Genomic DNA, 26,726 nt, shown 5'->3' with positions numbered 1-26,726 from the left:
AGCAGCCTAAACACACAAAGTCCAAAATCGCGATGAGTGGTGACAAGTCATGTCATGCCATTTTTCGACGGGAAAAGTTAAAGGATTACTCGCAACTTATGTGGAGCTGTTAGCGGGGACTTAGCTGGTTTATAAGAGGAGTTTCACTCCTACCACTATTTTTGGCTGAGATACACTGTCTAGAAAGTGGGATCATAACTTTCACGTTTCATATGGCTTTATTTGGTGATATTTTATGGTGTTTCTGTGTCAACAACAACATCAGCTATCATAATCACACCTGATATAAGGTACAATGTGTTGTTTGATCACTGACAGTACTGTTTTGAAGCCGAGAGACCGACCGTCATTTGGAGCTCCGCCTGGATCTTTTCATGGAAAAAACTCTGTAGAATGGTCATACTTTGTGCAATCTTCCTCAAATTTGAAACAAATGTTCATTGATAGTGTGCCTACAGTCCCATAGTGTCATTTACCTGCTCAGATGAAGCCACAGTCAGTTATTCATCCTGAAATACATTTTTATATTATTTTAGGCAAAATCTTCATTTTTTACCGACTTCAGAGGCTCATTACTCTGTCTCTGTATCACCTAGAGTGTTTCTGACACTTTCACAAGAAACTTCAGGGAGTTTTCTTTCTGGCAAGACCTCATGCATGCATGTAGTCAGAGCAGTTCAGAAGCTAAAGTCATTTTAATTTGGGTATGTCATTTTAGGCGTTTTTGCTTCAAAATGGGGGTGGAGTACAAGAGGTTAAGCCTGAAATTAACAGGAGTCAATCAGAACTTGCTATATTTGTTACTAATTGGAAAATGATTTACAGAGCAGCCACAGAATTGAGCTTCAGATCATTTCTGATCACAAGAATAAGAGACTGAACACAGCTACCCACATGAGGATTTTCTTTCATCACGAGTACAGATATTGAAACACTATACTCCGAAGATACCTGTACGTATACTGTAAAAAGTATATTATCTGTACCGAATACTTGTTTCATCCAAGTATTTGGCTCAACCCAACCTGATCAAACGCTGGTCCTTTCTTTACTGTACTCAACCATGCATTGCCATTGCTCTGTCCATCAAGGAACTGGACTCAATATGTGACCACAATTTAAGGAAGTATTTGGATTTTACTGATCTGGATTTTAAGTGCTCTTCTATCTTTTAACAAATGCCTGTTACAATTCTTGGTGTATTATTTGACTTGGAAAATCTGCAGCTGGTTCCAATACAGAACCATTTTCATTCCTCATTCCTACCCGTGCTCCCTCCATCAGTTGCAATGAGCCAATTTCAGTTTGCTCTGAAATGTTTGTGTGGGATGCATAAATAGGCTGTGATTATATACTGCACATTTAGCCCAGCTCACTGTAGATAAGCACATTGGCAAACTGCTACTGTAAGACCTGTTGAAGAGCAGTAGACACCCTGAACAGCTGTTTACCGTGGCGGAAAATGCTGCTTTAAGTGCTAAAACTCTTTCTGTGTTTGCAAACACTTTTGGGGGCTACAGGCATGACGGCTGAGCAGAAGGAGAGTGTGAAAAACATTCCAAGTGCCTTACATCAAGTGTGCACTAAGAGCTCCAGCAATCAATCTATCATGTCAAAAGAAGTAATAATATGAGAATGTGTAGTTTCACTAGCCAGCAAAAACACTCACACCAGAGCAGCGCCAGACGTTAGTGTGAGTTGTGAGCTGTAATTCAGCAAGAAATAATCAGCCATGTGTGTCTGACTGTGGATGGCGGAGCTGCTGATTGGACATGTGGAGTTTGTCAGTTGCAGTGGTGGCTGTTAGCAGTTAGCTCTGCTCATTAGCTGCTGAACGGCAGCAGAGCAAACAGACGCTGGACTCCACTCATTGACTGTCTCCAGAAAGTTTGTGTAGCTGTGCTGTAAGTAAACAGGCTGAAGTCAGATCAGTTTTCTCTGACAGAGATCAAAGTTTAGTTTCAATCACCAACTCTGTGAGAGGACACGAGTTTAAACCTCCAGACTAACATGTTGCAGATTAAGAAAGAATTCAGGCTTAAATTAAGTTATTCCTCTGCTTCTGCTTATTTGTGGAGTAAACGTTTTTGACAGCATAAATAGAGAGATGTTGAGCTTTTCAAACGATGATCAGTCAGCGTGTGCTTGTAAATCACCCGTTAAACCTGTCAAACACTGCTGGATGACAGTTTGTAAGTGTGTAGAAATGATCTGTAGTTGTAGAAAAAAAATTGTCTAAATGATTTTTTTTATATAATCTGTCACCTTGATTCTACTTCCTGATACAAGAATTAGCCTCGCTGGATGAGTTTTAAGATAAAAAAAAAAACAAACATGGAAAACATAATGACTTAACGTTGATTAAAAATGTTTTGAATTTTCGTTGACCAAAACTATGAAGGATAAAAATGACTAAAATGTGACTAAAACTAATAGGCATTTTTGTCTCAAGACCAAGACTAAAACTTAAGTAGCTGTCAAAATTAACACTAGTAGACCCACCAATACAATCACAACCACAACAGTAATACACCAGAGCTCCTGAATAAAAACTACTCGTCGGGCCTCCCAGCTTGTTGTGCGCTGTAGCTCAGCATCTGATGCAAGTTGGGGTAAAACCACACTACCCGAGGCAAGCACTGAGGGGACATCCTCGTCTTTCTGCGCCCAGAGGGCGAGCTGAGTCAATTAGAAGATGAGACAAGAACACAAATACAACAAATGATCCAGAAGGCTGCCTGGGAAACTAAACAGGAAACTAAATCGGAAAAATTGCAATTCCTTCTGTAGACCTTGTAAATTCATTTGGAAAAAAGGAACAAAAAAGTAAAGAAAGTGTGAGTATTTTATTCATAAAACTGCCATGACCTGATTCAAATGTTCAATCCAGTTTCAGGTTAAGCTAATCAAACTGCAAAAACAGGCTTGTGATGAGGCTCTGTAGATTTATGTAATGCCTCCGTACTCCTGTATATACTGCACAGCCTCCCTGCTCTCCGCTAGTCTAATAACTCATTAGCTGACTCTATAATAAGTGTTGGAAAAAAGGCAGCAGCAGCTGAAGCTCAGATCTCAGTGTGAGACATTATGTATTTACAGAAGCGCTCTATAAGAAGCTCTGCACACACATGAATAAATCATGATATTAAAAATACAGAAGAATAGTCTTAATTAATCGGGGGGATGTGTGATAATGTGTGTAACTGTGCATGTGTCTCTTCTTTTTTCTAACAACATGCATATTTCATTTCTCTTTGAAATGCTTGCAGGCGTGAATGGGTGCCTGATTGTTCTCGTGCGGATGGATCTGTGCCAATCTTCGTGTAACATAATTCTTCTCCTCTCTCTCTAATGAGGAAAATGTCGACTAGCTTGCAGAGACAGCAATCACAAACAAAGTGGTGTGCGTTTCTAAAGCCTCTCATTGTGTCAACCCGAGGACGACATTGCATCCCGAAAGAAATTTGGGGGAAAGCGTGTGACGGTGTGCCGCAGTAATCCAAATGGTAAATACGACAACATTGCCAGCAGAAGCTGATTAATGCCAAGCATCCACTGTAATTATCACATTAGCATACTGTAATCTCGCAAATTACCATGAAAATCACCATGACAGCTTTCTTCCACTGGGGATATCAGGGTACTATTTAAATGCTGAGAATTCCTTTCTTTAAAAAAGTGACACTAATTTATGAGACTAATCCTACGATGTGTGTGTGTGTCTGTCTGTTCCAGATGTAACAACACACGATCACAGCAGGGGGGCACAGTCATGCACGAACACGCACGTCTACCAAAACGCAACTCTAGTCAAGCAATAAATTTTACAGCCGTGCATTAATTATTCATTAAAATGATAGAAGGAGCTGGTGGAGGCTTAATGTGAGCATCCTGGAAACACCAGCAACACAAACATCAAACCCACAACATACACACACACACACACACACACACACACACACACACACACAACAAACTGCAAGCACAAGCTCTCACAGTCCGGCGTGTCCTGGCTATGAGTGCTGCAGGGGAGAAGCACACACCTCTTTCCGCCCTGCAGCTAATGCAGTGAGCATGTTGGCTGAGTGCACGCAGGAAGTGATGGGATATTTAAAAGGAAGCAGGTGGCCCTATAATAGAGCACTCAGAGCAGAGACACCCCCCCCCCCCCACACACACACACACACACACACACACACACACTGACTGACTGACTGATTGAAAGGACTGCAGGAGGAGGCTGATATGGCGCTGTGGAGGAGTGATAAAACACCTCCTCCTCCTTTCATATCCTCCTCCGTCTCCTTCGTGCTCTGGTCTTCATCTGCATCACTGCATCTCCAAATAAAAGTCCCTGGTGAGTTCAGGCCTGCCGTGCTATGTGAATCGTGTGTGTCTATTTTAAAAATGGCTGACAGAGCGTGTGTGTCGCGACAGTTGGAAGAGGAGCGCGTGGGCGATGTGGGGGACTCCCCGCCTGGATCATCTCCTACATGATTAAAAACTCTCTGGAAGTCATTGCCTCTGTCTTTATCTTCCATTACCACCCCACCCCTCCTTCCCTCCTTCCTGTACAAGGGGGGTGAGAAGGGTGAGCACTCAGGTGGAAAAGTGAAATTGCTTATGGATGTTATGCAACATCCCCTGCATTTAACCGGGGGACTTCCTCTGTTTATTTCCCTACTGCAATGCTACAGTTCAACCCTGAAGGTCCCACCTTTAAGTAAACACTTTTTGTGCAACGATGCAGCTAATACCTTCGGAGTACGCCCTGTTTTGAAAAACTAAAATGCACAGTGTACAATAGGGTATACAGTGCAGCCCTGCAGTGACCTCTGTGAACTTTAACAAAAAGGAGCTGCAGAGGCTGAGGATGGAGAGACGCTTGTGATGAGCTCTGTCAAACACTGCAACAACTCAGCAGTTTAGCTGCTGCCTTCACCTTTACTCTAATGGGTAGCACAGCGTTCACAGCAGCTCTTCTTTACTCTTGCTCTGCCTCCCGTCTCTCTGCTCAGCTCATCCTGTACCCCCACTCTCTCTTTCTCTCTCTCTGCCTCCCTCGCTCGTTTCCCAGCTAATCTACAGTCTGGCTGAAACTTCTCCATGAATAATTGAGATGAATGACAGCGCCATCTCATTAGGGATTCACATAACATGCCATAGCCGGGAGAGAGAAAGAGAGAGAGAAAACGTAATAAAAAGATGAAGCGGTGAAAGGGACTGAGGCTGGTAGTGGCGTGTATCTGTGTGAGATCGTGTGTGTGTGTGTGTGTGTGTGTGTGTGCTCCCAAGACCAAACCAAAATCTCAATGATTTAGATCCAGCTGCCCATTTGATTGGCTGGATCACAGCACTGACGACATACTGTTTTTTTTTTTTGTTTTTTTTTTCACTGACACCGCCTAGGCCTCCTTTATAAATACAGTATATCAGTATATATGCGTGAGAGACAGTTTGAGTGTATATGTGTGAGCGTGTGTTCAAGTGACAAATCTCCCACGTTTCCATTAATAAGTGATAAATACCAGCGGTTTATTTCACCCTGTTTGCCTGCACACACTGTGTGTTTGTATGACTCACCTAATCTTTTGCACGTGTTTATTTTTTTTCCAATTACAACCTCGCTACTTATTCACGGCTGCTGTGTTGTGACATGCTGTGGACCATGAGTGTGTCTGTGTGTGCAGCTGCCCACCTCCAGCTCCTGCTCTCTCTGCAGGGCGAACTGTTTAAACGACTTGACGATGATTCCCGCGTTGGAGCAGTCATACACAAAGATGGACGGGCTCCCCATCCACGTCTGCAGATCGTAGATGGACAGCGGGATGTACTGGGTGTAGTTCTGAAAGAGAGACAGATGAGAAAGGAGACGTCTGACTGAGGAATGAGAGAGACGGGATATCGTGTTATCGCTGAAAACTCACTTTTATAGATTTGTCATTAATTATTAACTAGTCATCTGTTTGATGAAGAGTGTTAGCAGAGCGGAGGGGGAGAGAAACTGTCGAAAAGAGAAAATTATAATGAGAGAGAGTGAGAGACAGAAGCATGAGGATGATGGGAACACAGAAGGAGGCACTGAGTAATAAATCTTATAACCATGGTGCTATAAAGGTGTTATACTCTGTGCTTAATGGAAAATTTGGTTCTACACCACTTCCCAGACATTGTTTTAACACCAAATCCCCACTGATCTCTTGTTTCAGCAGCCAGTGAGACAGCAGCTTCATTTTATAGGAAAAGGAATAAGAATAAGGGGTAAAATGTGGAAGAAAAAAGAAGGAGAACAGAGGAGGAGAAGACATAAGGCCCGAGGGTGTACTGGGGACATGAAGGCAACAGCCAGGCTCAGACAGCAGCGGTGCATCATTGTGAGTGGGTGCTTACTTATAGGACAAGGTGATGAACAACTCAAAATTATACGTCTGATTGGCAAATCTCTACACTGCAACACATAACTAAGATCGCGGCACGCAGGCAGGCTATGAGGACCGCTTGTAAGTTTGGTTGTTAAGTCATTTGGCCCTTTTGACCACAGGTCAAGAAGCCCAGTAGCCCTTATCCACACACATGTGTCAGCTTTGCTTGACTCAGCGCGTCAGCTCAGTGCAGCATGGACTGGCATCGCCAATAGACATTGCTACCTGCTTAAATTTACTTTACATCTTGATTTACTCTTCCTTATTGTTCTACGCGAGTCCATAATTACATTGCAAACCAACAAAGGCCTCGATCACACAGAAGGCATTTTGCAAGATGCAAAACACACCGCAGGCACACCGCACTGCCCTTTTTTAAAAAATTGATTGTTGTGAGGAAAAAAAAAAAAAGCTTGCTGTGGCTTTTTACAACCCCCATCACCTCCTTACCCTAATTGTCCTGTATAATCAATGTACAGTTTATTTATCTATTTATTTACTTAATGTCAATAAAAATAATTATGGCTAATTAGTAATAATTAGTAGCTCATTCCTCAAATGTTCAGGCAGAGGGTACTTGCTGTAGCTGTGGTTGAGGGTGAGAGGCTGTCAGCAAATAGTTTGTTGGGCACAGGTAAACGGGAATCTGTGTGGGTACATGAGACCCTTAACAAAGAGTGTGGATGATGGGGTACCACCAGTTGTTCCAGGAGTTTTGCCTCCATGATGGCCATTTCAGGTACTGCACTTATATGCTTCCACGCCTGATGTTTTCTATTGAGATCGTGGTAACTGGTTTGTAAAGTTGTACAGCTCTGGGTATCCAGCAACCACTACCACCAGTTTCTCCTTTCTCCTAAACTTGTTGTCATGACTACCACAGAAGGCCCACCTTTCAAGCAATGCAGTTAAACAAAAAGCAAAAATGACGTGGGGCTCTTTATCGCCCTGAGTTGAAGTTTTTTTAACTCAAGGAGTTCAGAGCGCAGAAATGCGAGATGTGTAGCAATGCGACAACAGCGTGCAAAAAGTTTAATTCTCATTAAAAACAATAACAAAAAGCTGCCTCCAGCCGCTACATGGCTTTCTGTATGATCAAGGCCTAACACTTCAAAGGAATGCAGTAAATGTATGGTGACCATGATGCACAGGCAATAGGACATATAAAAGCAAGTATAACATTGCTCTTTGGATGATATTGTGTAAGGCTGGATAGAGTATGAAATGAAAGCTGTATCTAGAAAGAATATGTTTATTAAGAAAGCTACATAACCAACCCAAGAGGGGAAAGTTGGTAAAGCCAGTGGATAAAACACAAACACATGTCTTTGACTAGCCCTGAACACACTATAGCTCCCTGTATGACATGATCTGGGCACATATGAACTGACCACTGTTTAAGAAATGCAAGCAACACATCCCCACTGGTATTCATTAATGTGAACTGAATTGTACTACTACTACTTAACCGCATTAATCTATAAGAATATGTTGTTTACACTGATTATTTCCTTATTCACATTATGACTGCATGTGTGACGCACATGTAAACGCAATCTGTGACATCTCAGCAACAGATAATATGTTTTCCTTGGAACTAGACCTGTGCAATAATAGTAATAATAAAAAAGAAATGTGATTGCAATTTAAGTGGCGATTTTAATGGGTAGGGTTATTTTTGCATATTTTTTTACTGGAAAAAATATAATAATGGCAATGACATGATTTTTGCTGGGTTCTTCCTATACATCTGGACTATGAGCTGTATGCCAGGGCGTCTCTGTCGCACCACAACTCTTCATTTATAACTGTATGTTGTGACACATTTTACCTTAATAAAAAAAAAAATATTACACATCCTGCAATTTGGATATTGCACTTGGCCATATTTCAATACTATCTAAATTAACTGTGCAGCCCTACTTGAAACATTGTTGCAGTAAAGGATCTAGAGGTCCGTGGCTCCTGTATGTGATTATGAGAGCATATTTCTCATGTGTGTATGTGTGTTTTTCATACCTTATTAAAGACCCAGATCTCTCCGTTAACAGTGGGCCGTGGCACCCCATGGCCGTTGTAGTGGAAGAGGACTCGCTCCTCTTTGGCGTTGCGTCTCAGCGACGTGCACAGCTTCTTAACCTCGTCCACCGTGGGGTCCAGACTCTGTTTGTAACGTGCCTGGAAAAACAGGAAGGAGAAGACGAACACATCAGCATGATTGTTTTACATCTGAAACTAAAATTTAAATTGTTACATCTCTCAAGCTTGACATTATGTGATGTATTGTTTTCCATTCTATCATAACATTTGACCATTTTGTTCAGGTAACAAAAGGCATTTAAGGGTTTAATAAAAACACACATTTACACGATGACCACTTATCCTGCCTGCAAATCCAAAGAGATACAACGAGAAGAGCAGGCTGAGCGTTACATCCCTATTCATCATGGTAAATGATGCAATGCCTGCTGGTATTGGTGTGGGTTAAATAAATATAACATACAGCAAACAATGCCATGGGGAAAGAGATATGCATGTTAGAATACAAAGAGACGCACAACTATGAGACACTGGGCTGGCGGGCCAGGAGGGGATCATCACACTGGTTCTCTTTACATATTTCTTTATGTTGTGTGCGTCACAATGCTCCACATGAGAGAACCCCAGAGTCAGGATGATCAAACAAACACGCACTTAGTGCTGCTTATTTTAATCAGAGAACTCTCTGTGGTCGATGATGACCAAACAGGCAGGAGAACCAACTTTCTTTGAGGACAATGAAACACACTCTTACATCATGGTTGTTTATACTTTAACTAGGCCTCTTCGCTATGAAGAAAAAACACTGGATTTTTCTATTTGACATGTCACATTCGACATTTTCCTACTAAAAGGTGCAGTATGACGTAATTGTCCATAAAGTGTTGAGTCAGACCTGCGTTCAGCTAAGAGGTAAAGGAGATGCTTTATTTGCTCAAGGTATCTGAAAATTTGAGGAAACAACCAAACAAAGGAGGAGAGAGCAAACCTCTGCAAACCAGAAAGCCTCATAAAGCAGAGCTTTGCTGGAGCTGCAAACTGCAGAACAGACAAGGTCGCAAATCATTTTTCTCTTGCAAAATTAAAATAACTCCTGTTCCACTCTTCAAACTCAAGTTCACATTAACTTCAGCTATGCTGTAATGCATGTCTGGCATGTCCTACTGTAACACTTACTGTGTACAGGTTCTCATCAAAAAGCACTCTGAATAGGCCAACAGTGACACATAAAGACAAAGTGACAGAACTAACCTGAAGAGATATGACCAGTGAATTATGGAAGCAGATGCTTCTAGACTGCAGGTAACATCCTATCATGCTCTAAAATCAGCACAGTTTCAAAATAAGAGTCACCAGTTGAGTAATGTCGACCCTTGACCTTTTGGATATAAGATGTCATCACTTAATCATTTAATGCTATTGGACATTTCTGTGAAGTATTGTCATAATTAGCATATGAATTCTTGAGTTTTGTCCGACAACATGTTTTATGAGGTCACAGTGACCTTTGACCGCAAAATTCTTATCAGTTCATTCTTGAGTCAAAGTGAACATTTGTGCTATATTTGAAAAAAAAGAAAAAAAAAAATCCTTTGAGATATCAGCCTACTTTTCCACTAACGTTCTTCCAGTAACACTAGTTGACTTCTTATTTATCCACAGAACATTTTGTTTTGGAGCATAAAAAACATCTTGAGATTACACTCTTCTTTGCATGCTTACAGCTTGCACGCCATCTACAGAGGCCTGCACCACAGTGTCTTGTGCTTGTATAGACAAAGCTTAAAACTAAGCAGATGTTACATTACTGCATGTCACCCGACTTCGGGCCTAAATTGGTTGTGTCTGACTAATTTTAGAAGTTGGCGGAATTTCCAACCCAGTCTTAGACGTCAAAAACCTGAGCTTGGTCAATAACTTCTAGTATCAGACACTGACAAAAGTCCTTTCGTATTTCATGTTTAATGGCCCCCAGCAGCGTCGGGGGAAATGCGGTGGGACAACAACAAAAGTTAAGGCAGTGGAAGTCTGAGTAAGGCGGGCATTCAAATTACACTGCACAAAAGCAAGTGTTTTTTTTTCCCATCATGGGGCTATCTGTTTATTTTTGTCTATTGGAATATTATTTATTGTCAATGGTCAGAGCTTACTGAGGATTCCATGTTTAGGTTCAGTGTGAACTGACTGTAACTAGTCATTCCATTTTAAAAAATGTGAGCATTAAAACTGCATGTATTTGCTGTGCAGAAGGAGTGGTAAAAACATACAGTGTGCATTACAAGATCACAGCAGACGAATGAAAATGCAGCGTCTATCCAGCCTTAGACAGAGCTCCTCACCACCATCATAAAAATATCAAAAGAGGGAGTATGTTTTAGAAGAATGCTTTTCTTGACTCCAGTTCAGTTCCCCAGGTTGGAGAATCTCACATTAAGGACTGAACAATACCTTTTTAAAATACTTAGTTGGTTTTTCCATGAATTTGTAACCATATGTATACTGTATGTTTATCACTTTGTACCATCCAGTACAATCGTAAATTATTTACAATACACTTAACCAAAACGTGTTGCCTCATATATTTCACCAAAAAACTACAGTTACAATATATTAGTGAGCTGTTTGTTTGTTTGTTTGTTTGTTGGATGCTTTGTGCGTTCTGTTTTGAGCAGCACAAAAATAAAAAATCTGACTCAGTTCTGAAGTGACTAAGAAGCTGGCAGAGCTGGAAGAGACATTTTGTTTGCAATGATTCAATATTATATTGACTCAAACAAAGACATGCTTTGAAAGATGTCAAACCTTTTACAAGGCCTTTCACATTTTTGAACAATAATGATTTAGCTGAAAAAACTCCAGGCATCAAACCACAGGGCTGATAACATTTATAGGATACTTGGTCTTAATTTGGAGAAACACAAATTCAACAAAAGCAAGAGTAATTTGTGGGTAAACACGGACACTTTTACACTTCAGAGTGTGAACTTTAAACAAGCTGTTGATAGTAGGGAGGGTATAAAATATGACACAATATAGTAGCAGTTCTGCAAACCTCTTGTATAATTCTGTTTTACAAATCAGGCAGAGCGGAGCTTCTTGAGTGCAGATTTGAAGCAGATATATTCTACATATAAACAAACACAAAAACACACAAAGCAGAGTTTGAGGTGGTGCACATGTTGCTTTCCTGCTGTCAACTTGTGTTCTCCGCCACTTGCTGCTTACTTTAGATCACACTTCACCAGTCTCAGTGATTTTATAAGAGTGAAGTCAGTGTGAAACTCGTGCCTGTAGCCGCGCACGTGTGCGTGTGTGTGTGTGTGTGTCTGTGTGTAAATGCTGCTCGAGAAACTTTGAAGGAGTAACAGTAGAAGACGGACGACATGTACATTGTTTGTGCTCCTTCACTTCATTATAAAAAGTGTGTTTGTGTGTCTGTGCGTGTGCGTGGATGGAAGGGACACAGAGGTGTCAACTAGTTATGCAACAGAAAAGCGCCCGGTTAGACCAGTCTGAATCATTATCACACTCACCAAGGCCCCACTGTTATATAACTAGCATGCCTTTTACCAGACAGGCTGCCTCCTGTCAAATGGCTTTGAATCACAGCACCAGCCATATTTTAACCTCAACTTCTCACAAAACTTCTAACCACTCAAACAAAAACAGTAAGACAAAAGCACGGCCTCCAATCTCCAAAGTTTTGGGGTAAGAGAACACTTCATCCAAGCAGCAATCTCTAAGGGCTGAAAATGAAGCCAACGCAAGGGTGCCATAAACTGCTGTTCCTCTAACGGCCACTTGAAGCTGGCTCCAGAGGCCAGTCAATCCCCACAGATCCCCATGTTAAAATGCCCAACTCTACAGTAGAAATAAACATGTTTACAGCCTGGTACAAAAAATGATTTTGGTCTCTATAGCTTATTTCTCCCTTCATTACAACTGTACAGGGCTAAACTTTTACATCGCTCACATTTATATTTTATTGAAACCAAAAGTTATACATATTTAAGGACAGACTGCTTTGAGTGACAGTTTGTCAGCTTCTCAGTCAGATCCACCCCTTGCTTTTCCACAGTGCCAGCCTGTCGCCCAAATACTGCCACTTCTGGTTCCGGATAACCAAGATGGCACCAGCCGAAGTGCCAAACTCAAGGCTTCAAAACAGGAGTCCACAAACCTACCATCATGGTAGTTACCATCCATTAATTTTCCAGTCTACGAGTTTATCTAATAAATTAAAGATGTGATTGTAGGAATAAACACAAACCCTAACAATTCATCCATTAAAAACTGCCTTAGGCAAAAATATCCCTCATTATTTACCTTAAATACACAAAGAAGCAGGGCTGTATTTGAAACCAGCTCATATAGGAGACAGGTCTTTAATCTTAACTCCCCTGTTTGATAACAAGTATGTTTTATCAGATTTTATAAGAATTTCAGCTGTTTTCTGATCTGCTTCAATTTAAAACAGCTGATAACGCTGTTTACCTTTAACACAAACTCAACATGTCTAAAATGCTTACATGTCGTCTTGATAAATTCAGAATAGATTGCCCCAGGACTTTTTGTAGGCCAAAGTGGAAGTTCACGTCTTCCTGGTTCCCTCGTCAAAAAGCCTATGGGATTTTTCCATTGGATTTTGGATTCCTGCAGAAAATAATCTCTGTGGCAAACAAACATTTATGATAGTTACACATTCTGCTCAATGAGATAATCTAGTCCCCCATCCCTGCAAAGACTGACGAAACGTGGAAAGGGTGAATGGAGGCCAATGTGTGTGCGTGTTGGGGAGCGGGGGCGAGGGGGTACTATTAGTGGCCAATGTGTTTAAAGGGGGGAGGTCTTTGGATCAATCGCGCACATCCACAATGCGGTGAAAGTTTCACTTTTGCTTATCGCGACTGAGAGGTGACGGTGAGCATTGTAACCCGCAATTTCCACATACTCCGTCTGCGCCGCGCAGCGTAGCGCCGTGCACTGCGTAGCAGATACGCTCCCATTCTAGTGAATAGCTTCATTTCCACAGTGCCACGGCACATCACCTCGTCGGAGATACTTGCCAGGTCTATTTTTCAGCGACTGCGCGTCCATAGCACGTCAAGCCACATAGCTCAGATCGCACCAAACCGGTAAATTTCAAAATACAACACAATGCACGGACTACTGATTGTAAACTATAATTATGTTGAAGGTTGAACTTACCATTCACTCCCAAAACTCCTGCAATTTCACACCACATCTTCACATTCCGGTTTGTATCCTTGTAGAAAGGATGTGTGGTGTCATACAAAATACTATGGTTTTCCACTTCAACAATGAGTTTCTCCTTGTGCATTTTTCCTTAGACCCTCGCACTGACTGACAACCTGTGTGACAGGATGTGACTTGATTTTTTTTTTTTTTTTTTTTTTTTTTTAAACTGATAGTTTACAATCTGTAGTCTGTGCAGTGAGTTTTATTTTGAAATTTACCGGATGCTGTATGCGCTCCGTTTCTGGTTTGGTGCGATCTGAGTTACATGGCTTGACGTGCTACGGATGCACAATCGCTGAAAAATAGACCTGGTGCGTGTCTCCATACTTTGTATCTCCGTACAAAGCAGAGCGTTGTGGCGGTTCTGGGATGTTCCAGAGAAGCTGCGCAGTGCGTGCTGTGGAAATGAAGCTATTCACTAGAATGGGAGCGTGTCTGCTTATCCAGATAAGTGGAGGACGACGAGACGAGACGAGACAGGAGCGTGTCTTCTTGTTGGGTTAAATGTTTATTTCTTTTATGTGTTGCAATAAATCAGCTTGTTCACTTTAACTCTGTATTAGCTGTGTGTCATGTGCTCCTGAGTTGAATCCTAGAGGAGATAGGTCCAAATATCTTAAGGATCTTAGCTTACTTTAAATTCAGTCGTGGTTAAGTACACTGTCTTACACCACAAAAACAGCTGAGTAAAATGATTGGAATAAACCCTGAATAACATCACTACTTCTGTTGAAATTAAAAGCAGCAGACAGGTGAGTATAGCTTTGCTATCTTTGCACAGATTAAATTAGCACTATGGAAATGTAAATTATGTCAAATGTGTCCTGTGAGCCATTACAGTGCAAGTTAGTGAACCTCTTCTCAATGTTTTTACTCAGCCTTTATCAGCAGCCCCTCTTTATTTGTTCACCCTGGCCATGGCTCTGAATTGAGATCATATGAGACTTACTCAGTATTTCTATACCAGCTTTCACTTGAGGATTTCTACGATCATACAGTTTACACCAGAGACAACCTTCCTTTTAAGAGAAAGTCTTCCTAAAGTTCTATGTAAAACGATTAATATAACAATTTTTCCCATCATGTTAGCTGTATTTATGACTCTTTGAGCAACACAGTAATTTATGATCCTTGGTGTTTAAATTCTACAGCTGTGTGATTATTATTTAAATGCTGCTAAGTCCTAATTATTAACCGTGATTCGTCGTCCTGATTTGTGGAATACAATCATCACTTGCTCATTGTTCTTCACATCACACATCCTACAGAGGCCAAACTGAACAGACCTTGATCAAAGATGCCACGTCTCAGCTTCCTGTATCTGGATGAGTTTGAACTGCGGTGAGATAGCAGAGCTGACAGGCTGATTCAATTTGGGTATAATCAGATCGGCGTGTCTGAATGCTGAGAGACGCAGCACTCATCCCAAAGATATCAAGTGGTATCTTGAATGGCATAATGGTGTTAGAGAGGAACCTGCAGTGATGGAGGTATAGCATTTGAAATCAGAGCTCGTATAGAAGGGGGTGGGGGTGGGGGTATCATTTTGGAAGAGGAGAGCTGAATTAAATGAGTAAAGAGAGAAAGAGCTGGGAAACAGGCAGGTGGGCAAGTGTTTACACTCGCCTGCTTGTACTTGTTATTTCAGAAGAATCCCAATTGTATTTAGATGCTTTACCAAAGCTTTTCATTTACATTCGTGACAGTCGGGCATAATAAATTCAAGTGGCATACAGAGATTAAGACAGATTCATATTTATGAGCAAGACACCTCCGAGAGTCCATTTAAATTTACCAATCACAATTTTCTAAGAGAAGGAGGCTCAAGTTTGTGTGTGTGTGTGTGTGTGTGTGTGTGTGTTCACTCATCTCCTAACATGAACCACCTTGACCTGAGGGGGGAGCTCCAGCCTCCTGTGGGGACCGAGCAGAGGTTGAAACAAACTGCCGCTGTCTGTCTGTGGCTTCTTTACCTCACACCACCCCCATAAAACACCTCCATCATATCCATCAAGGCCACAGGAAACAAACTCTTTTTAAAGGTGTGTTCTGTGCTTGCTCCTTCACCATTTATCATCATGTCACATCCTGAGAACAGGCGACCTTTTCAAAGTATCGAAAGCATTCAGGATGCAATTAAAATACAGACTGTTAAGCTGTAAGGGGCATTGGGAGCCTCTCTGGCTGTCACACATATCAGGCTACATTTTAGACAACAAAAAAAGGAGGTGACAGCAAACAACTGGATGCAAGTTAGAAAGTCTTGTAACATTTCAAGTTACCGTCACGTTAGGACTCTTATTTCTTAAAGGTAAAATCAGCCAGTTTTGCATCATTTAATCTCTGTTCTTCACACTAGAGACACTGATGGAAAACTGATACTCAGAAACATTAACTTTTAATATGTTTCTCAACTTCATGTTTCATCATTTAAGACAGTGAGTGTTAAATTACCTGAAAGGGATAGTTGGTATTTTTTGAAGTGTGGTTGTATGAAGTACTTATCCATTGTCACTGTATTACATAGAGTGGTGGTCAGCACTTTCCCAGTTTGGAGAAGCAGGCAGGAGTCTGACATAAAAGCGAAGCAATATACTGCTGTGGATGGGGGTCACAGCAAAACAGATTTTAGCTACCTGAAAACATCAATATCAGTTTAAGTGCACACTATATTCAAAGCAACACAATGGAGTTTTTGAGCCCTCAAAATATATACCCAAGATCCTTGTGATGGTACATCGACTCACAATAGGTTGGATGACACCTCCGTCATTGCTTGAGAGCGTCTGTTTCACTAGCACTGGCACTATGCAGTTTCGGGGTTCGGGTAGGAACCCAGACACAAAAAAGACTACAAAATTCAGCTGTTTTACGGCATATGTCATATCCCCCTCCTCTCTTTAGAGTAGCGTAGCCGAACCGAGGTGAACAAAGTTAAACGTGGTTGTCATGGCTGAAACGACAAAGAAAAGGAGGAAGGTGAAGGTGTTATCTGAGGAGACAAAGAAAAGGAGGAAGGTGAAGGTGTTGTCCAAGGAGACAAAGAAAAAAAGAACGGGAGAGCGATAAAACAAGAGCTCGAACCAGGATTAATATTGGCCCAGCTTTCACACGCTGGCGAGAGATGAAAGAGGAGGAGGGATGCCCGACCGATGGTGACCTGGCGCTGTTACTGCTGTTACCCTCTACTGAGGAGACTCACTGTCTGCAGGTTGGCTGGCTCAGGTACATTTTAAGATAAAGTGTTAGCCTACATACAGACAGCTTTCATTTTAGTTTGTCTTTAACACTTTGCTGTTAGCACCGCGAGCATGATGTGCTTGTGTCGACCGTGATCGTAAATCATAATAGCGGTGAATGAGAGACTGCGGACAGAGCAGATTGAAATATGGCTTTTTACAAGCTGATCACATGTATTGATAAAGTATTGGCTTGGCTGGCAGAGGTTTTATTGCACTTACTCACAATAACAAGCAAAACTGTCGTCAACTAGAGTCATCTTTAAGTTATATTCCCTTCATGTGCACCGCGGCCTCTCTGCTGTTGTCTGACTTCACTCTGTTGAGTTTGTGTGTGTGTGTGTGTGTGTGTGTGTGTGTTTGTGTCTGTGCGTGCGCGCTCTGAGGAGGTCAGCCCTGACATGCAGAGAGCAACCCATTTCTGAGTTTCTAAAATGAATAAATAAATAAAGCAATCGGCCTAATCATGTATGTACAAAATGCTATAAGGCTACTTTACCTGTTCTGAAGACATGATGATCGCGCATTACACGGCCAGCTTCAGGAAGTTCATCGGTATCGTTAGCTTGTCAACAAATGCACGCGCAGAAAGATTTTTACGACAGTTGTAACAGACAATACTGTTTTTCATCTGTAGGGGGACCCCGTGAGGTAAAAAGTGCAATCCTCCATTGTGTTGCTTTAAAATATTTTCACCACTTTACTCTGTCATTAGACGGCACTTTCCGACAGGCACCTGAACTGAAACACAGGAGCTGCTGGTCTCCCGCTGCCTTGATCAGTTAGTTTGTGAGTTTCATTCTGTGACTCTGGTGTTTTAAAGGGTTACTTCAGATTCACCATTCATTTTTTTCTTTAATTCAGTCATTATCCGTAACTACTTATCCACTTAAGGGTTGCAGGGGAGCTGGAGCCTATCCCAGCTGACACTAGGCGAGAGGCCGGGTACACCCTAGACAGGTTGCCAGACATTCAAAGGACTGACACATAAAGACAGACAACCTTTTACACATTCACACCTACTGGCATTTAGAGCAACCAGTTAACCTTACCTGCATGTCTTCTGATTGTGAGAGGAAGTCAGACAACCTGGAGAAAACCCACACTGACATGGGGAGAACACGCCCTCACTTGCTGTGAAGCAACAGTGCTAATCACTGTACCAAAATCACAGAGACCAGCAGCTCCTGCGTTCTGCAGGCTAAAATGACTGTTTTTGTAAACTGAGTCTGGTGGCTTTGAAGAGAGAGGTGGCTGTCTGACGAGCAGGTAAAGCAGTGAAAATATTCTAAAATACAGCGTGCACATAAACTGATATTTGAGGTCTTTTTTTGGGTGACAAAAATATGCTTTGCTGCTGTCCACAACAGTGTACTGCTGTGGACAGCACACAGCAGTACACTGCTTAGCTTCCGTGCCAGTACTCCACTGCTTCTCCAAACTGGGAGCGTGCCAACTGACATCTACTGTGGGTAACACACATATGATGGATAAGTATCTCATACAACCCCACTTCAAAAAACCCAAACTTTACCTTTACGTATGCAAATTAATAACAAGGAGTAATATTTAAGAGCTTAATGGAATGCATTTCATTACTCCCGTGGATGCTGCAGTTCATTTAAGTTGAATGTTAAATAAAACTCAAAGGACATGTTGAGCTTGATGACAGTGACAGCGGCAGGCACTCTGTCAGATAGAGGAAATGAGTAAAGTCAACCTCTGACCTCTCAATCACCAATCAACATGTGAGAAACACTGGGCTTGTTTAGATGTAATGTACACCTACAGAGAGATAACAGAGAGAAAAATGAAAGACATGCAGGAAGAAGCAAAGTAAAAGAGGTGAGTTTGTTTCAGTATGTTTTTTACCTGATCTTACTGAGCTGATCTGGAAAAAAAAAAAACACTCGTCTCTGTTTTTCCTGGTCTATCAGGGAGTGACATGACAAGAAGATTTGACTTATGAGATTCCCAAATATTCCTACCCCAACTAAATATCTGCTAGGGTCTGAGCACAGCTTAAGGTTGGGAGTAAGACTGGGTTGTTCATTTTGGATCTGGCTCCTGGTTGGCAAATTACCAGGACTAGTTTACAAATATCTTACACACCTTTTATCTCTCCTTATGTTTTCATTAGCAAACAGCAATGTGAAAAAGATGTATGTTACACTGCATTATTAGCTGAAGGTGACTGTTGCTTTTGCCAGTTTACACGACACATGTCAACGCTGTAGCTAACTAATCTCTCTGTGATAGCTTAATGGTCAATGTTTTCCATTGAAGATGATGCCAGCCACAGATCACTTGTGAGGGAAAAGAAACACAAACCTGGACCATCCTACGACCATAGGCGTATTTTTGTTGTCCACCAAAACCAACAGGGTGGTGACTCTTCTCTATATTGTGTACATGAGCTACACTCATCACTATGTGACTGACAGGCAACTCAATCAGTGGACAGTTTCAGTCACTGATCCTTCAACATTAGCACTCTGTTTACCCACAGGGGGGAAAAAGATGAAAACTCTAATAAGTTTATTCTGGTAGGTGACAGTAAATCATCCTGAGCTTCACTGCGGTTGAAGGATTTATCTATCTTCTGTGGTGGTCATGAGGAGCTCAGACAGATATGAGCATTATTCAAGTCTGTAACTGGACGTCATTTGTCATAAATAATGATGGACATCTTCGAGTCAGAGTGAAGGAGAAAATGCATCCTGCTCTGAAACATGATGGGGGAAATTGTTGCCATGATCAGCAAACAAATGGAATACATTTGTTTAGCTTCATATATGTGTTATTCAATATATCAATGTCACGTAATGCTGTGGTTCATCTCTTTCATGTTCTTAGCCACACAAAACCTCCGGAGTTTACTTGCAAGAGGACCGAGACTGCCTTTGAGGCAGTCTGGGTGGACTTGTTTGAGAATGACATCTTTTGATCTTTGGACTGAAATGGGGTTTTTTTAGTGTGAAAACAACGGTAACTTGGATCAGAGAAGGCATTCCAAACTGCGGCATATGGGTCGGGCATTATGGCAATATTCATTCATTCATTCATTTTCAGTAACTGCTTATCCTTTTAGGGGTCGCAGGGGGCTGGGGCCTATCCCAACAGAGATTAGGCAAAAGGCAGTGTACACCCTGAACAGGCAGCCAGACTATCAGCCCTTTGATAGTCTGGCTGCCTGTTCAGTGTACACCCTGAACAGGCAGCCAGACTATCAAAGGGCTGACACACGGAGACTGACAACCATTCACACCTATAGCCAATTTAAGCCCTGTTTCCACCGAGCAGTATGGTACGGTTCAGTTAAGTTCAGTACGCTTTTTCCCATTTCCACTGTGAGAAGCTGTGGATGGTACCAATGGAACCGTGCCATACCATTCCCATTTTTGGGGTACCTAGCACACAGATCTGGTACTAAAAGGCAGAGCTGTGAACACTGCAGAAAAAAAATAACTTAGTACAGTGGGCTGACAGCCAGCAACTTTTAAGGTGGAACGTTTACTTGTAATGTTACTCAGTGCATGAGTTGATGATGTGAATCCATCAGCACACCTTAAATGTCAGTGTGACAACTTTGACCATTCCATTAGTTTTTATATGACATACACTTTGAGTAATGAGTGGATCTTCCAAGCATTTATATATATATTCATTTCAACTGGTTTATGTGAACTGCATATATTCTAATCCTCAGTTGGAGAAAAAAAAAGCACTGAGGACTGCCTTTCCTGAGGGCCCTGGCAACACTAAACCCCTGAGCTTCCCTTTGAAAGACTAAATGCACAAACCCGCTATTTTTAAATATCCCATGGAGAGAGACTCTCATTGCAGCCTGTTTTATTTTGTTCTGAAAATGTCAGTGTGCAACCTCGTTCTGTGGACAATAAAAAAGGTGCAGACATCCTCTGTCAGTACATTAACATGCACGCAGTAGTTGAGCTAGGCTCATAGCTTGGCTAATCAGTCAAATCGGACTTCTCGTCTTGTCTGAGTATACATGCAGAAGAGAAAATCGGATTTCTGATCAAGTACGTCTGACTCCGCCTCGACAGGTGGCGCTGTGTCCTTTTTAATATAGCGCATATTGAACATCAACCTAGTTCCGGTTCTTCTTCAGAAACTTTTTTAAATAAATCCATGTTTGGCTTTTTCCTACCATCCATAAATTGTTTAGTTCCTTTAGCTGTCAGAGCATGAATGCAGTTTCCACGTCCATCCAGAAGTGCATCCTCTGCTTCTTGGTGGCCATGGTGTTTGTTTGTTTTTCAGGGAGTTACTGCACTGCTGCTACGTCATCGCCTTCTTCTTTTTCTGGGTGAAAGCCCACCAAAGAAAAAGTGGTGCACGTGCAGAACGCCAAGTCCAACTCCAGTCGGACCAAGTGGATACATACAGCAATAGTTTGATTTTCAATCGAATTATCTAGGTGTGTTAGTCGAGCTACGGATAGTCCAATTTCAGTCGGACTAAGCTGTTTACATGCATTTAAAAGTCCGGTTTTAGTTGAACTAAGCCAATAATTCGATTTTCTCAAGCTGCATGTAAACATACTGAGTGTCATCAGTTAAGAGTAAATACAGTGAGTGCTGGACAGGGCAATGGGTGACAACAACCCTGCCCACATTTAAGAGTACTGTTTGTGGTGGAAACGCTAGGGTCTAGGTACCATGTCTGAAAGGTTACTTTTGGTTCCAAAGGTATCGGGGCTTTAGACTCACCAATTAAACTAGCCTGAATGTCTTTGGACTGAGGGAGGAAGCAAGGGTACCAGAGAAAACTCACACTTACACAGGCAGAACATGCAAACTCCACACAGAAGTGCTCCCACACCATGGGGTTCGAACCCCCCCCACACCCTGGAGTCGAACTAGGAACCCTCTTGCTGTGGAGTGACAGTGCTAAATTTGGCAGTAAATAGCCTACTGTGAAATTTCAGAACTCCATCTACTTAAAGATATTGTGGCTTACTGTGGTACTCAGCTCTTCAAAATCCCTGGTTGGATGAATCCACTTTAGACAATGTTGTAAGTCAATGAAGAGTTCTGTCTGACAATATTGGATGTACAGGATTTTAACATCAAAGTGATGTAGTGCCTTGACTCTTCTCTCCATAGAAGTTGTACAGCTATTGGACACCACAGGAAACATTACAACAAACATACTTTAATACAAAAGATAATGCATTACAAGCTATGTCAATGCTAAGAAATAGTTTACACAACCATTCTCCTAAGTGGGCATGGTCTAGGGTGGGCGATATGGCCCTAAAATAATATCACAATATTTCATGGTATTCTTGACAATATAACAACTTGGTTAAAAAGAAAGTATTAATTTAAGAACATAGAGTAACAAAATAAGTGATACAGTTTTACATGCCAACCTAACAGTTTGCCTTCAAACATTCCGTAAAAACTAAGCCAGCCAACACTAAATCACTGTGCAGCACTTATCCATATTAGCCAATTAGCTGTATCATTGCGCCAAGCGTACGGACATTCATGGATCATTGTACTATAACTTTTTAAGCCAGAGACTCTGACACACCTCCCACCTCAGAAACCACCAGTAAAAGCGCAGAGAGTGAACCTAATGCGCCTAGCCATGTTACAACTGCTGCTGACTTAGCAGCTATGGGCAAGCACAAATGAGAGAAAATGTTCAGAGAATTATCTCACGTGCAATTCAGTTTTATATAATGTATGTAGCAGGGGGTCCCTGCTCTGTCTCTCTTTAAACTAAGGGGTCCTTTGTCTTAAAAACGTTGAAGAGCTTTGCTATAAGACACCCTTAAGACAGCTCAAGGTAACGTTAGCACCCACATTGAACCTGCTACATGTATTTGTCAAAAACCATCAAATATGACTTTTCATTGATCCTAAAAATGATGCTGTGACAACATGTGTATAAAGAACATACTGTGCTTATTCGTACAACCTCTCATGGAACTTTGAAAATGAGTGTCAATGCTCCTAGCTGCACCTTGCCAATACTACAGGCAGTCACATCACAGAGACACAGACACTTGAACTGAATGGAATTTTGAAAAGGCTGTCACTGTACAATATGTGTCACAAGAGCACATTAAGCAGGTCTCTCTCACACACACAGGCAAAATGTAAAAGTCAAAAACATGACGTCAATGATGACATTGTGTGAGTCAGAATCTAGTCTAGGTCAAGGGAAAGAGTCTTCAACAGCCGACAACTGCTGATAAAAATGACAACTGGACAGAGAGAAATTACTTTCAATCACACCTTTGCTGATCGCTTTTACAGCACACTCAGGTAGATCAGAGTGTCATCTTTAGAGTGGATTGATTGGACTAAGGGATTGTTTTAAAAAACAACAAATCCACTGTTGTCTCGAAAGCTGTGACAGTGATACTACTGTACACTACACTGAAGCCTGCCAGGCTTTTGTATTTTTAATAACAGCCGGTCATATTTCATATTTTAGGACATGGAGTATAAATTCATGATGAGCAATGCTGTTTTCATCCTGACTGCACAACAGTCGACCAGCTAATTCCCCTCACGAGGATCCTGGAGGGGTCATTGGAGTTTGCCCATCCAATCTACATGTGCTCTCTGTACTTGAGAAAGTTGAGATATCTTGTTCTTTGGGCTATGTAAAACCAGAATAAGAGCTTTGACAGCATTCTCGGCAAGAAGTCAAACTACTTCTCAGTGGGTGTTAGGTTCTGCCAGGCTTGTGCCTTGTCACAGATTCTGTTTGTGATTTACATGGATGAAATCTTGAGGGAAGCCATTATAGTGGTCTACATATTGCATCTCTGCTTTTTGGGGATGGTGAGATTCTGCTGGCTTATCCAGACCATGACCTTGAGTGGGAGGGTTTGGAGCAGAGTGTGAAGCAGCAAGTGGGAGCTTCAGCACCTTCAAGTTTGAGGCGATGGTACTCTGCAAGAACACAGTGGATGGCACCCTTCAGTGAGTTGCCTTCCCTAGTAAGGGACATCAAGTATTTTGAGTTCTTGTTCACGAGAGTGGGTAAGAGGAAACATATGATTGACAGAATGGACTGAGGAATGGTTTGGCATCAGCAGCACCACAGACACTGTACCAGACTTGTGTGGTGAGGATCATTCAATTAGGTTGATTAATTTATCAATCTACATTCTAACCTTCACCTGGAGCTTGTTTAGACCTGATATTAACATGCATTTTGGTGATCCAAACACAGGTGGAAAGCCAAGACACATCACAGCTGTGTCTATCGTGTGTCTCCAGCTCACCATGTGTGTTCAAATTTTATTACTGCCTAGGTTACTTACATGAGAAAGTCAAAGGGCCCCGCACACAGTTATTAAGTCCACACCTTTGCTATGCTTAAGCTTGCTGCTACTGCAACCCAGAACCCAGATAAGTAGCAGAAAATGTACAGATGCGTAGAAGAATGGATGTTTAAATACACGCTTGTGACCCCGTAAACTCAGATTTTGTTGATGATCTCCTTTTGTTTTGTTTTTGACATTGTAATAACACTGTTTTCATGTCCTTATATCACCTCAACCACTCGTCAATAATGTGATTATGAAAACAAAAATATATCTAAAAAGAAGTCTGATCAACAAAGAGCACTGGACATGGAGATGCTCTCTCTGCATTTATTCAGTTTCATTTAAGCAAGTAAAAAAATTGGTGATTTCTGTTTGCAAGGTATGAAAAGGGGAAACTCGAAACCCTATGGATTCCAGCAATACTGATCTGCAATTAGCCATGCCATCTGACCTGGAGAGGGGGCAAGCAAAAAGACAATTTCCCTCCAGAGATCAATAAAGTATACTTATTCAAATTTAGCTGAGAAAGTTCAGCCAGTTTGATAAATAGCAGGCCTGCGTGGTGGCAGCCATTTGCACAGTGACAGCAGTCCTGCTGGGGCCAGTGTGTCCGGACTGAGTCAGTTCACAGCAGGTCAGATGAAGCAGAGGGAGAGATGACATGTCTCATTCTTTCTGCCAGCACACACCTCCTGTCAAGACGACATTACCCATACAGCCATTTATCAGTCCGGAAACTGAGGCTTAGGAGGTGTGGATGATTGCACTTTTAAGGAGTTGTAGTCAATAACACCAAATAGACATTTTAAAAAGTCAAATACTCACCCAATGTTTAGCATGTTCTCAAGAAGGGAACAAATTGACCTCCCAGTGCTTATAACTTGGTAAAAATATAAAAGGGAGATATCTAATGGAACAGCAAAACTCATGACTGCATTTCTTCTTAATCTGTTCTTGTGTTTAAGACAAGTCTGATGCTTGAAGCGAGCAGCAGGAGTCAGAACACTGCTGCTGCAGCTGACTAAGTGGCATGGGTTATGTAACTGGCAGAAGGTCCAAATGCACTAAGTGCTTGTGTGCTGCACGTTAAACAGTGAGAAAATACGAACAAGATTTCAAATACAAACTGCTTCAAACACGAGTGAACAAACTGTTTCATATGACTTTCTGAAAACAATTACTGAAATATATCCTTCGTCTACCATCTTCTTTAGTATTCAGACCACTAAATTCGTACAGAACATGAGCTGGGAAACTAGGGACCCAATAAAAAAAACTTAGTTCCTGAAAACCTTTCTGACTTAGCTCTCTTTTACTTTGTCTTCACCCTCCCCCTAAGGGGTTGGTCAGCCCTGAGTCCAATACAAGTGCTAATTTGAATGCTAGGAAGAAACTTAAGCTTAGGTGTTCAGGCAGTCAGCAAAACACATTCCTATTAGAATTATTATCAACAGCATGACTGGTAAACAGCAGAGAACAAAGGACACTCAGAAATGTTCATGAACAGCATACATGGCTGATTAAGTATCAGAATCGGGAAGCTGCATTAGATTAAAAGCTTTGTGAACATGTTATGTGAGTATCTGTGTACGTAGTGTACATGTGTGTGATAGAGTAGGGGCACCAAGACCTCGAAAGCACCAGTCCAATTAAAAGCTGAGTTCCGAGAAGCTCTCCTAGGTCTTTTGTGTTGTTAGTGTGTGTGTGTGTGTGTGTGTGTGTGTGTGTGTGTGTGTGTATTTGTAATTAAGTCATTTGGCCTTATCTGGGGCCGGCAGGTGATGAAAACTGAAACATGAGAAGCTCTGAGCAAACCATTCAGAATAACACTGACAGTGTAGTCGATATGTCTTTAAACTGTGACACTTTTCCCAGAAAATTTGCAAGACAATCCATTAGACTCAGGGGAACATTAGGAATTGAGCACAAGGAGATAAACAGCTGGTGACACTAATTCTCCAGCTAGGTGTCATGGAACCATTGCAGAAGAAAGCACAACAAGATGATGTAATTAAAAGAGCCCCAGTCATTTAATAATGGATGTCTCCCAATTGTGCCACATAGATCTTATGTTTTCTTTTGCTGTTATTTTTTGTCTCTTCGTTGTAGTGAAAGCCTGTGTCCGTTTCAGCCACATGATTCACGTGTTATGATTTATTTACTAAATCAGTTTGCGTTACACTTTGTCACTGCAGTCCAATTGGACATAGACTTGACACTTGACCACCAAAATCTAATCAGTTCATCATTGAGTCCAAGTGAATGTTTGTGCCAAATTTTAAAAAATTCCAGTTCTTGAGATATCACATTCATGATAATTAGACAGACACGGTCATAGTGACCTTTACTTTTGACTAATAACCACCAAAAACTAATCAGTCACTAATCATCACAGGAAATAATCTGCTCAAAATTTATCCAAATTACATGATATAAAAAACACAGCAT

The 26,726-nt window shown here is 41.5% G+C and overlaps 1 protein-coding gene across 4 annotated transcripts in view; it reads right to left on the bottom strand.

Annotated features, from left to right (window-relative positions):
• The window catches only part of rptor (regulatory associated protein of MTOR, complex 1), a 272,436-nt gene that overhangs the window by 163,352 nt on the left and 82,358 nt on the right, over positions 1-26,726 (bottom strand). For all 4 annotated transcript variants that reach the window (XM_078163746.1, XM_078163744.1, XM_078163741.1 and 1 more), the window contains exons 5-6: positions 8,442-8,600; positions 5,699-5,845 (exon numbers count right to left, since the gene is read on the bottom strand). In XM_078163746.1, coding sequence (XP_078019872.1) covers positions 5,699-5,845; positions 8,442-8,600 — 306 coding nt within the window. The remainder of the gene's footprint in view (positions 1-5,698; positions 5,846-8,441; positions 8,601-26,726) is intronic.

This window comes from Epinephelus lanceolatus, chromosome 3 (assembly GCF_041903045.1).
Source record: "Epinephelus lanceolatus isolate andai-2023 chromosome 3, ASM4190304v1, whole genome shotgun sequence".
Classification (NCBI taxonomy): Eukaryota; Metazoa; Chordata; class Actinopteri; order Perciformes; family Serranidae; genus Epinephelus; species Epinephelus lanceolatus.
Note: the sequence above shows the minus strand (reverse complement) of the source record. Positions and strands in the feature narration are given on the sequence as shown.